The 13077-nt window shown below is 40.5% G+C and overlaps 1 protein-coding gene across 1 annotated transcript in view; it reads left to right on the top strand.

Moving 5' to 3' along the window:
- The window catches only part of LOC139936297 (prokineticin receptor 2-like), a 48060-nt gene extending 36081 nt beyond the window's left edge, over positions 1 to 11979 (top strand). Inside the window, exons 2-3 of the mRNA XM_071931085.1 lie at positions 9986 to 10142; positions 10830 to 11979. Of these exons, the coding sequence (XP_071787186.1) occupies positions 9986 to 10142; positions 10830 to 11435 (763 nt within the window). The 3' untranslated portion in view covers positions 11436 to 11979. The remainder of the gene's footprint in view (positions 1 to 9985; positions 10143 to 10829) is intronic.
- The last annotated feature ends 1098 nt before the right edge of the window (positions 11980 to 13077 follow it).

The following is a 13077-nucleotide window of genomic DNA, read 5'->3' as shown; positions in this document are numbered from 1 at the left end:
AATAAATTATTGCAGTGTGTCGACTCTCCGGCGTTGATAAATTGATAGTCTGTGGTTGTTTTGTGTTAGTGTTGTTGATTATTTCTTTGTATGGACATCTACAGTGCATCTCAACAACAAGTCAGTCTGATTTTACCCAAATCTGACATGACGACGTACAGTAAAAGGTCCAATTTGCCAAAATAAAACACACTATCAGGTTCAATGACTTTGAACCTTTGACTTTAGCAATGTTGAGATACAAGAGGTGTGTGGTATATTAAAATAGTTATTGCATCTTGATTTGTGGTTGATCTTGAAGCATTGCAAAAACCGTGTTCATTATCACGCCAGATGCTACAGAAAGGTGTTATACCAACGCTGTGACGTAAAATTTCAGAGATATCCGCCGTGCGTGCTTCTGATCTATTACTTATTAGTGCTGATAAAGGCCCAATTTCGTGGCTCTGCTTTAACTCTAAGCAAATAACCGGAGCTAGCAGACAGCAGCAGGAAATTCCGAGCTTACGTCAAGCGTATTTCACGGGTAAGCTGAGCGTGTTGGATTGTGCACTTGCGTACTCAACGATACTAAGCATTCTACGCTTACACAGCTAGCGCAGTTCGGCGTTTGGCACCGTAACCGGAATTCGTGATCGTAAGTGCAGAATTCGGCCTCGAGCCATGAAATTGCGCCAGAAGCTTAAATGCAGTAAACACTATTGATAATTACTCAAAATAATGATTACTATTAGTTAGCATAAAACTTTTCTTGGTAACGAGTAATGGAGAGAGGCTTGTAGTATAAAACATTGTGAGAAACGGCTCCCTCTGAAGTAATATAGTTTTCGAGAAAGAAGTATATTTTTACCAATTTGATTTCGAGACCTCAGATTTATAATTTTGAGGTCTCGAAATCAAGCATCTGAAAGCACACAACTTCGTGTGACAAGGGTGTTTTTTTCTTTCATTATTATCTCGCAACTTCGACGACCGAATGAGCTCAAATTTTCACAGGTTTGTTATTTTATGAATAATATGTTAAGATAAACCAACTGTGAAGACTGGTATTTGGCAATCACCAAAAGTGTCCATCATTGTCTTTAAACTAGGCTAAAACCTATTCAAATCGACGAATTTGTCTTAGCAAAAAGAAAGAAAAAAAGAAAAAAAACTCTTTCAGTTCAGTGATCGTTTCTGCGTATGTACGTGTACGTGCATTTGGATATTCTGACGACATACCGACGCAACCCAGTTACTCAGCTTAACGGTCTACTTTCCGGACGTAATTTTGTTGTGTAGGTTTATGAGTTGCCTGTCTACACGGACCCATAACTCGATTGATAGTACTGGTACGATTAGCCCTAAGCACTTGAGAGATTTCTCTAAATAAAAGCCACTGAGCTGATTGGAAATAGTCAAAGCAAATTTACCTTCCGTTTGAAATTTATCCAAGGAAATAGTTCTAGAGCTGTGAGAGTTGTTATAGTGGATGAGTTAGGTACACAATGGTTTTATTTGAAGACACGCTCAAAGAACACGTTCTGTCCACAGAAAATGCTGTGGTTGGTAATTCAATTAATTAATTAAAGTAGTAGGCTTCGCGCTTGGGGGTGTACATCCCGTGAACAGAAAGTGATTAACCGGGTAGGCTTTTGGGTTTCTTCCTGTCTCTGACCTCCTCTTCATGCCTTAATCCTCCTCTAAGGACCCTGTCCGAAATATACTTTGGGACGGGAGTCTAACATGGTTGTGGAAAGGGTTTCCAGTCACTACATAAATGTGTGTTTTCTTTCACAGTTAAAACAAAATGTTCCTCCCCAATCTTCGATTTAGTGTTCTTCGTCAACCTTTCTTAAATCCATTGGACACTTTCGGTGAAAAGTATTGTCCAAAGGCCCACACTTCGTGTATCACAACTTATATATAAATAACAAACCTGTACAAATTTAGGCTCAATCGGTCATGGGAGTCGGGAGAAAATAACGGGAAACCCACCCTTGTTTCTGCAGGTTTCGTCGTGTCATGACATGTGTTTAAAATAAATCAGTAATTCTCGATATCGAGAATTGATAATTGTTTTAATGTTTTCTCGAAAAATAAAGCATTTAATTGAACAATATTTCAAGAAAAGTCTTTCACCATTACCTTCTGTAAACCCTGTAAGTTACTTGTAAAACTTTTTTTTCTGTTCCGAAAGTATATAATGGCTTGAATAGGGTATATTCAGGCCTATCGGGTTACACAATGCAAGCATTTTGTAGAATTCCTTTGCTGTTGAATAAGAATCAAACTCTATGTTAACATAGAATCAGTAATAGAAAATGTGCTTGTCTAGAGTCACTACCTTATTTGAGACATATATCTTGCAAATAGGTCAAGTTATGCGAGTCTGAAGTCCAATTGTGTAAGAGTTTTATTTGAACAGTTTATTTGAAAGTGTTGACGACATTTGATTATTTTGCTGATTTTGCCTATTTTAACATTTAACAATATGTATATAATACGTCGGTCATTAAAGGAACACGTTGCCTTGGATCGGACGAGTTGGTCTTCAAAAGGCGTTTGAAACCGTTTGTCATGAAATGCATATGGTTGGAAAGATGTTTTAAAAGTAGAATACAATAATCCACATAAGTATCACTAAAAAATGCACGGTTTTCATTTTACGTCGCGAACTAACACGGTCGGCCATTTATGGGAGTCAAAAATTTGACTCCCATAAATGGCCGACCGTGTTAGTCGACGAGGTAAAAAGAAACCACGCAATTTCGAGGCATGTTTGTGTGGATCATTGTATTCTACTTTTACAACATCTTTCTAACCATAACGATTTTATAACAAATGGTTACAGAACGCTTTTCAAGGACCAACTCGACCGTTCCAGGGCAACGTGTTCCTTTAAATCGCGTATGGTCTTTACACGGCTGTAGAGATTTCTCAGCAGAAAGTTACAGCGGGCGGTTAATGTTCGCAGACATCACTGCATGAGTAAAACCAAAATTGTCTAGTGTGTTCGTTGTGTGTAAATACATTGGTAAATCAAAATCTTTTAAATTTATAGTTCGTAATTTGGTTTTAACAGTGCAACAAATTGCACATTTTCTGTCGATGCTCAACATGCGTTATCACTTGAAAGCTACGCAGCGTGTCGCGTCTGCAATTTGTAATTGAAAACGCGGGAATTTTAGGGCTACCGAAATAAGCGCATACGATTGTGCATAAAAGGAGAGAAACCTTTAACTGCGTAGAAATCCCGTCCAAGAGTTGACTCCTCTTCTTACCCTTCCCCTACCTTCCACATCCACGGTCGTAGGGTTTACCATTCAACTTGGGAAGTTTTCTCGTCCAATTTCTCGAGCCATGAGCTCAGTTGGCGATTAAGCTGGAATGTTTGTATCACATCAAAAAAATCCCCGTTTCATTACAAACAAGTCATCAATAGTAGCTGAAACCCACCATAATACCACATTGTAACTTTTAAAGCTCGGTTATACGGCTAACATTCAGCAGAAGCAAATTCATTCGCTCCATAGCTATATGCAATCCGCCCAGGTGTTATACGTTCTTTTTCAATCAGGAGTTTGCCTATAGTCGCGATGAAACTTAATCTCACCATCGTCACATTCCATCATTATAGAAGATGGTTTGGGCTCACCCTTTCGTGAAAAATCCAGGATTTCTTTTCTGTTTTAACGGATAAATGGAACGTGTCTTATTTCCCTAGCGGCTTTGTACGGCCATCGTTGCGGAGTTCCGATCTGCTCCGAGTGATGGATTATCCGTGTTTGTCACGGTGAATAATAAAGGTGTTAAAGCCAGGGTAGATTCCAGGTATTAGGTAACCGGATTTTTAGGAAGGGAAGAGACTTCCAACTCCATATTATGATTCCAAAAACTGCCTGTTAGTGGTGTTGCTGTTTTGTCATTTCAACACGCTGTATTATCCACAGGGTTTTATAAACCGCCAGGGACACTGTGGTGGAATATAATTTACAGGTTGAATGACCGGCATGTTTGTTTGTTTTGCACACATTTATTTCATAGCTGCCCTACATGTACACTTACACATTTTACAAAGTTTGATAACTATATTCAAATTATGAGTAGTTTACAGTATTACTTAGTATCTTAGGATATGAAAGTTTACAATGATTTAGATAGTTATATATTAGGAAGCTTAAAGCATGCTTAAAGTAGGACAACAATTAGGTTAGGGTGAAGCAGAGGCTTTTGTGCCTTAACCTATGGACAGACAAACAACATAAAATACTATACAGAAGACAGAAAACACAAGACAGACTACGGTTAGGACTTGTTTTCCATTTAGGATATTTACGTCGTTGGTCTAGCACAATGACGAAAAGTTACCGGAGAATGTGTATATGCAATTTTAATTGTAATATTGAAGTCTTATATAGCGCACGTAGCTACCAAACAAGGTTCTCAAGGCGCTGAGTATAATTATACAAACCTTCAGAAAGATTGTTGCAGTGATGAATTCTGAGACCCAATTATTTGGCACCTTATAAGGGTTTACAATGTGCTACGGCGCATACAGCAGCAACAACCAGGAACACCGGGGCGAACCCCTTCTCTTTTCGATAAGTGCACTGGGTTCTTTTATGCGTTACACAACACATGGGACCAACGGCTTTACGTCCCATCCGAAGGACGAAGCAATGGTTAGGTGTCTTGCTTAAGGACACAAGTGTCACGGCTGGGAATATAATAAAGCAACAATTTTAAAGGCAATCGTGGTATCAAGAAATCAAATCGGGCCCGTACACAAAATAGATTGGTAATTGAAGGAAAGCACACCAAAACAGTATTCAGACCCGACATACCGTCAGGGAACAAGTTCATTTTTGTTTTAAGTTAAGTTTCTAAGTGCGCTTAAATTATTGTTGAAAATGAATGGACATACCCAGCCCCTCCCTCCTCCCGCTCTTTTAATGTTTGTCACCACAGACAGGCTCAATATTTTAGAACATTAATGTTGTGTTCTAATCTGTTCTTACTAGTCTCTTGGTCACTCGCCAGAAGCGAAGAAGACATGGTTTGAACTTATTCTGGTTGACATAGCATAGGACGCGTTCTGAACATAGGCAAAGTCTCCTGTAGGTAATTATCAATAGATTCGGTGAACATCAAAGAGTTTACAAGCCAGTAATATGGCACAGGTTCAGGCGAGATCTTGCGGCAGTTTCCGTGGCTTGTACGACGCTAAACCCGACCATCTTATCCGCTTTGAGTGGGAAAAGTAAATACCCGTTATTGTTTTGTGCATCAATGCATCGTGGGGAGGCAAATCGTCCGTGCGCAACGGGGGGAAACGTCATGGGTGCGTTCGGTTCAATTTGCCCGCGGACCAACATGATCGTTGCCCGGTGCGTGTTTGAAGAGAGTGTTTGAGAGGTGATTGGGAACACTTAGATCAGAAACGCAACGTGAGCTTTCGATCTACTTACTTTAAATGACAGTTGCTGGGGAGTGTAATTGAAATCGCAAATGGTGTCGACCGGGGGTCTGGATAATAAGGCAGGGTGTTTTAACCAACATTGGGTATTTTCAAATGGAAATGCCATTGGCGATTGCAAATCCGATGCAATACATGATTTGAAAAATTACACGAACGGTGTGTCCGGGGAATAACATAGTATGAACCTGGTCAGAAAGTGCAGTCAGGAGCTGGAAGTTAATTGGAATTTTTTGAGAGACGTATAGATTATTTGAAAAGTTACAAGAGCATTGTGTCTGGGGGAATTATAAAAATATTTCTTTTCGCATGAACCTCGCCAGAAAGTGCGTGCTGAATGAAACTGGTAGTATGCTGGAACTTTTTGAGAGAAGTTTCGGCATAAATTTACGAAAACTGTACTTAGACCATCAAAAGACATCTCCGAATGTTTTATTACAATTAGTGTCTTGTTTTCATAGCGCCCATATTCGCCACACAGTGACGCTCACGGCGCTTCAACATTCAGTATTTTCCGGCAACACAATTACAATTCCCTATATAACACCATGGAATGGTTTACATGCTGTGGCGCTATATGCTGCCAATTCAGCCAGGAACACTGGGGCAAACCCCGTCTTTTTACGATAAGTGCATTGTAGTTTACGTTCTTACACAACACACGTGGCCAACGGTTGTACGTCCCATCCGTAGAACACTAAGTTAGTATCACTTCCGAGATTCGAAGCCTCACCCTGTTGACCCCCAGCCATTGACTACTCGTCAGAGTCACCAAATGTTTAGTTTGATGAGCACCCACCGAGTCTCAGAAAGAAAAAAAAAACATTTACAATTTTTTGCTCACAACCTGCCACCAAGTTCGAAGAAGATTTCACAAGTTTCTGAATGATGGAGTTTTTTGAAAGAGAATGTTTTATTTTCCCTTTTTTTAAGCCATCCTCACACAAAAAAACAGGGAAATGCCCATGGGCCACTTCTTCTTTTACTCCACTTGGAACACAATATCCAAATACTAGTGATGTTACTTAAAGTCTTGTTTGTGTAAAATCCAACAAACAAAATGGTGCTGCGATCTCAAAATACTAAACTCACACTGGATTTGTTAACTTCGGTATAAAATTTCACTTCTATATGTTAAGGGTTCTGATGTAATATAATCCCTTGAAGCTGAGAAGCTTTCATGGCAATTCTTATAGGATGATGAAAGCTTCTCGAACAGCTGTTTTTGAGAAACAAAAGAGAGGCGAGAAACGGGCTATCTTTCTATCGGGACCTCGTTTTGTTTATTCATCCCTCCCGGATGGAAGTAACGATTTCTTCAATTCAACCCTTTCAATTGGTAATCCTGGAATAATCTAACACTCCTTGCTGCTGGGATGGAATTGGAATATTCACGCTGTGTGGTTGGTTCTCTATTAATAAGTGTATCTAATTTCCTAGATAGTGTAGTGCAACACCGAGTGGTTAAGTGTAGGTCAGCGGGCGGTGTGCGTGTAATTGCGGGTTCATAAATGAAGCTCCAATCCGGTTTATATCGCAGTGTGGTGTTGCTGGCTTATATCCATTTCCCATTAAGGAATATCTCTCCTCGCCTTTTAAGATACATCCGTCTACACATGAGGTGAACCCTGTGTCCCGAGGCGCCGGGCTGCCCCAGTCTGAAAACCCCCTTCTTGCGCCGGGGGAAACTCGCTACAAGGCGAAACACTTAGCAAAAGTACAAAGTGCTGCGTCCAATTTTGTTTTAAAATGAATATTAATGTATTTATTTAGCATAACACTTACCAACACAATTTTAACCCTTGTGCATAAAATGTCTAAAGAATTAAAATGGATAAATAACTAAATAACAATAACGCTTTACAAACTAATAATATTTGATACCATTATAAAAATATACATTTTTGTCTAAAAATTATTATAATATTATTGGTTATAAGCCATGGATGCGTCATAAAGGGAATACATCACTCTAGCTTGCAAGCCTGCCGAAACCTGCTAACAAAGGAGCTTGCTATTAGTGACCCAACACACATGGTAAACCTCAACTCTTCCTCGATAAGTATTTTTGGGTTCTTTTACGTGCACTACCAATACTAGTACACGGGACCTACGGCTTAATGTCCCATCCGAAGGACAAAATAATTTCGGTAAAGCTTATATCTATGCTTAAGTACACACAAGTGCAGCGACCGGGACTCAAATCCACTCTCTGCCAATCAGAATCGCCAGAGCTTGAGTCCGGTGCTCTTAATCACGGTAGCTCTAAAATCTGGGCCCAATTTCATAGAGCTGCTTAAGCAAAAATTTTTGCTTAAGTAAAAAATTCATTGCTTAGTAAAATCAGATTACCGGCCAAGACTCCACTCACTTGTTATGCTAAGTAAACAACAACTAAATACTAGTCATTAGCAATGTATGTGGCATGAAATTTTGGCCAGTAACATGTGTAAAACAAGCGAGCTATTTTCGTGCTTAAGCAAATTGTTTGCTTAAGCAGCTCTATGAAATTGGCCCCTGATGACAACTTTAAGGAAGGGTGCTTGCAATGAACCAGAAACACAGGGGCTAACCCCTGTCTTCTACTCTATCAGGATGTTCAGGGTTCTTTTACGTATACTACCAGTACCAGTCGTAATATACATAACTTACGGCTTAAAGACACTGGACACTATTGGTAATATTCAAAGACCAGTTGTCTCACTTGGTGTATCTCAACATATGCATAAAAAACAAACCTGTGAAAATTTGAGCTCGATTTGTCATCGGAGTTGCGAGATAACAGAGAAAAACATCCTTGTCACACGAAGTTGTGTGCTTTCAGATGCTTGATTTCGAGACCTCAAATTCTAAACTTGATGTCTCGAAATCAAATTCGTGGAAAATTACTTCTTTCTTAAAAAACTACATTACTTCAGAGGGAGCCGTTTCTCACAATGTTTTATCATATCAACCTCTCCCTATTACTTGTTACCAAGTGAGGTTTTATGCTGATAATTATTTTGCGTAATTACCAATAGTATCCACTGCCTTTAATGACCCATCCGAATGACAAAGCAATTATGGTAAAGTGTCTTGCTCAGGGACACAAGTGTCATGACCGGGACTCAAACCCACTCTCTTTATTAAGCATAAACACCGTTACTTGAGTCCGGCGCTCTTAAATAACCACTCAACCACGACACGCCGAACTTGCTTGAAAGCTTCTACAAAATCTTGTTGTATCCTTTAATTAGGGTTCTTCCTGACCTTGAGGGCGGTTATTTGGCAACCCCAACCAGAAACTTAGGTCATCGGTAGAGCGTGTTCGCGTGTTCGGTTAAACTACGGTGACGCCGTTCAAACCAACCGGTAACCGACTTGTTGAGTCGGTTGGGCTTTGGTTTTGGGTCGCCAAAACGCACTCCTGAAAACATCTAAAGAGCTTTTCCTCCATGTCGTTGCTCGGAGGGAACCGGCTATAATTGGAGTCGTATCACGCTTCTTGCCCAACACAAGCAGATGTGCAAAACACGTCACCTTGCATATCCGTTCAGAGTCACTACACCACATAATCCTCCATCATTACCCATACAATTATGTTTGCCAGTAGCTGTAAAACCTAAGAAGTATCCTTCACATCGATTTTGCAAATAAGGTTTGATTTATATTTCATCTTCCAAACAATTTCAAGTCACCTGTTCACCTGAAGCTGGGGATGTTTCGATCGTAAAAAACATTGCTTTTGGGGATGTTCCGTTTTTCACGCGATATGTGTGGGTTGTGAATGAATATGAAGCATGCTCGATGCCCAAAACTACACGGTGGGAAGTTATACCAAACTTTTTACTCTCGGGGACCAGGGGTGGATTTTACACGGAGTTAAGACTAGTCTAATCTTGAGTTAGGACGAGTTTACTCGTCCAAACTTACGCTGCAAAAACTGGGATGTTAAATTGATTCTTACTGGTATCTATGTGTGACATCACCAATATGGTGTTATTTTAATATCCCCATTTCGTTGGTGAAATTAACAACATGCTGGTGTTGTCACATAGATACCAAAAGAATCAACTTAACACCACAGTTTTTTGCAGTGTATGACTTAGCCTTGTCCAAGGCTCTTTACGCAAGCACCGGCCCGCTCTCAATTCACGAACTGCATTGATACTATATACTGCACGTACTTAACAGAACTTGATATCGTGGGGTCGAAGCATGAAGCATGGCTTTTCGAGGTATCAACGAGGTTAAAACGGGGTAGGACAGAGGACAACCTCGAAAAGCCATGCTTCGACCCCATGATATCAACTACTGTTATGTACCATGCAGTATAGTATAGTATGCAGTTCGTGAATTCGTGTATAAAGAGCCTTGGACAAGGCAATGTAGGACTAGCCTTATTATAGTTTTCAATATCTCCTATAGGAATAGTGCTAAGTTGTCCCAACTCTTTCTGAAATCGACCCAGTCCATCTAACAGTTACTAATATAATTGACTTTGTTCTGACCTCTCTCTTCTCTCCACTTTGACCGTGTTTTCTGCAGATTCATCGGTATCTTCAACCCGCTACGACCCCGCATGGGCAAGGGCACCCTCTCTGTCATCGTGTGTGCTATCTGGTTGTTTTCTATCGTCATCGCAATCCCCACCCCGCTCTTAACACGCGAAACGACGGGATTTGATTTCTGCACCAGTGAATATGTAAAACAACTTTTTACTTGAAATTTTCGTACACTGGTAATAGGTTTTTAAGTTTGGTTTTTACCCATACACCGATGTTTGTTAGCACGGTATACTCGGTACTTTACCGAGTTCTATGAAAAAATCACAGGCATATTAGTCGGGTAGGATTCGAACCCACGACCTTTGCAATTCTAGAGCAGTGTCTTACCAACTAGACCACCGATAATGCCCGGTATTACCACACACAGCTAACCGTCCCATCCGAAGGGCGAAACCGTGTTTAGCTCAAGGTCAGTGGCAACACCATAGACCTTTTCGCAATAATACTCGATATGCACGCGTTTTACGTGGAATGAGGTGCATGCTGGTCTAGAAAGCGATCAAGTTTGATCGCTAGCTAGACCAGCATGCACCTCATTCTACAGTTAGCGCTTGCGCAATGGATAATTGCAAATAGGTCTATGCAACCGAAACATTAATCTGGCAATACCAGAACGTAGTTCCAATAAAACTATGGACCGTTTGGCCGAGAAAATGTATAAACCAGTCAGACCCCTGTGTGAGGAATAATGAAAGTCAGTATTTATTTTGTTTTTTATTTTGGGAGGAACAAAATGAATGTATCGGTATATTATACATTATGAGAAATCAAAAGTAATATATTTAACAGAAATATTTGCTTCTTCTCGTTTGTTTTTTGCTCAGATGACGCTCTGTAATGAGTATTGGCACAACCATAAAGCCGGTAAGGCCTACATAGTCACCATAGCTGTGTTTGAATTTGTGATTCCCGCTGTAGTGATGGGGTTCGTATACATCCGGATTGCGGCCCAGCTATGGTTCCATCGGCACCCGCCCGGCCATGAAACGCCACGTCACCGGGAGATCACCCTGGTCCGAAAGCAGAAGATTATACCCATGCTCATCACCGTGGTAGTTGCCTTCATAGTGTGCTGGGCACCATACTACGCTTTTAACCTAGCCTGGCACTTCCATCCGAATAGCCTGAATGACTTTGATTTTCAATACTCGTTATACTTCATCGTGGAGGGCATTGCGATGATGAATGCCGTCATCAGCACCATCATTTACTTTGTCATGTCTCCGGTGTTCCGAGAGGAGTTCTGGGCTCTTGTCTATACCTGCTGCCCGTCTAGACGCGGCGCTCACCGGCACGGACGGAGGGACGGTTTCGCCAAGAGCGGAAGCCATCAGGCCTCTCGTACCGGAAGTGGGTTCTCTCAGATGACCCGCAACGGGCATTACCACGCGGTGCCTAAGACGACCGATACGGCAGAGGCTCGACTGTAAAAGCGCACTATACTCCAATTTTCTGAGCTATTAAAGAATATATTTATTAAGGAACTTCATCATATTTACTCCGATGAGAGAATGTTTGTTGAATTTTCACTCTGTGTTTAATGATTAACCGGTGCTTAATCACCCAGATTGGACCACGGAGCCCAAACAACATGATTGTTCATGTCTAATAATGAAGACGAATTAAAAACACGTTTTTCACTATTCTCCTCCCGTTGTGCTACAAGATTACCAATGATTAATTTTCCCATACACACAATACTCAACTGATGATCAACTGTTATATAAGATTTGAGGCATTGCATGGTGAGGTAGCAATATATATTTGGTTTGCGGTAACACCATGAGTGTATCTACTTGCCAGGGAGAGTCTGTTCTTCAGAGAACTGTATTGCTTTATATTCTACTACCGCGGAGTAAAGTTTCGGAATTCGGGAGACTTCTCAGTTCTGAAAAGCCAAAGGTTACCATCTATTCGTACAGTTGCTGAAGATGCTTAGGTTCCATTTCGTCAAAGATTGACGTCACTTTTTGCGATAGGAATGTTTTGTTTTAAACGTTGTGCTGTGATTATTGGTAAATCAAGTGAACTTCTAAGAACAGAAACCGTAAATGTTAATGCTCCGAATGTACTACACGTAAATCGTGACGCGAATTACCAAAAAAAGGACCAACGTGAGTTTTTACGCTTTGGGTGTGCAGAAAACGTAACTTGAATATTAGCAAATCACACCTCACCAGCGACCAACGTCGAGGACTCCGTAAATGCAAGTACTCCAAAAGGACAACGCGTAAAAAGTGACGTAGAGTTACTGTCGTTTTATTCATGATTGCCATCGCCCTTTTTCTAATTACCGGAAAGGACCAACGTGAGTTTTGACGGCTTTGTGTGTAGACCAATTTACTCAAATATTCGCAAACACTCAGTTATCTGAAGAAAGTAAAACATTGCCATCACGTCGTACCTTTAAGTGTTTTTCGTCGCTCGAACCCTCCTGTCAAAAGGTTTCATTTTACCATTTGCCAGGGGCTTCGTAAGGCGACCCTACGGCAGCTGGAAACGTATCGAACATCCACGCATTTGGGGGACGGGGTTGGTGTAAATCCCTATCATGACTTCAATGACCAATGGTGCAAAACAGGTGCAATGATTATATTATTCTCTAAAATATTTTTACAAAACGCGATTTTTTTCTGACTATACTTTTCCCTCCGTTTTGAGGCATTGAACGAAAAAGAGACAATACGTTTCTTTGGATAGAGTCATATTACTGTTATTTGTTAAGGGATAGTATTGACGTTTATGAATTATATTGAAAGTACAAGTGATACCCGTTTTAGCTTTCAACTTTAGGTATTAAGTTGATAACGGTGTGACATTAAGTCACCTCATCCTTGAAAAAGGTCTATGTAGTGGTGTGACTTAAATTTGACACCGGGCCCAATTTCATAAAGCTGCTTAAGTAGAAATGATTGCTTAGCAACTTTTTGTTTTCTTTCCAGAAGACGATCAGAGCATACTGATCGAAACGTCGAGTTGAAACCAACGGTTCTTTTCAGAACCACCCCAACTCATTAGAGATAGTCATTTACATTGTGTTACCGCAAACCTTTCCATGTAACAACTTTCTGC

This window comes from Asterias amurensis, chromosome 4 (genome assembly GCF_032118995.1).
Source record: "Asterias amurensis chromosome 4, ASM3211899v1".
NCBI classification, from domain to species: Eukaryota; Metazoa; Echinodermata; class Asteroidea; order Forcipulatida; family Asteriidae; genus Asterias; species Asterias amurensis.
Note: the sequence above shows the minus strand (reverse complement) of the source record. Positions and strands in the feature narration are given on the sequence as shown.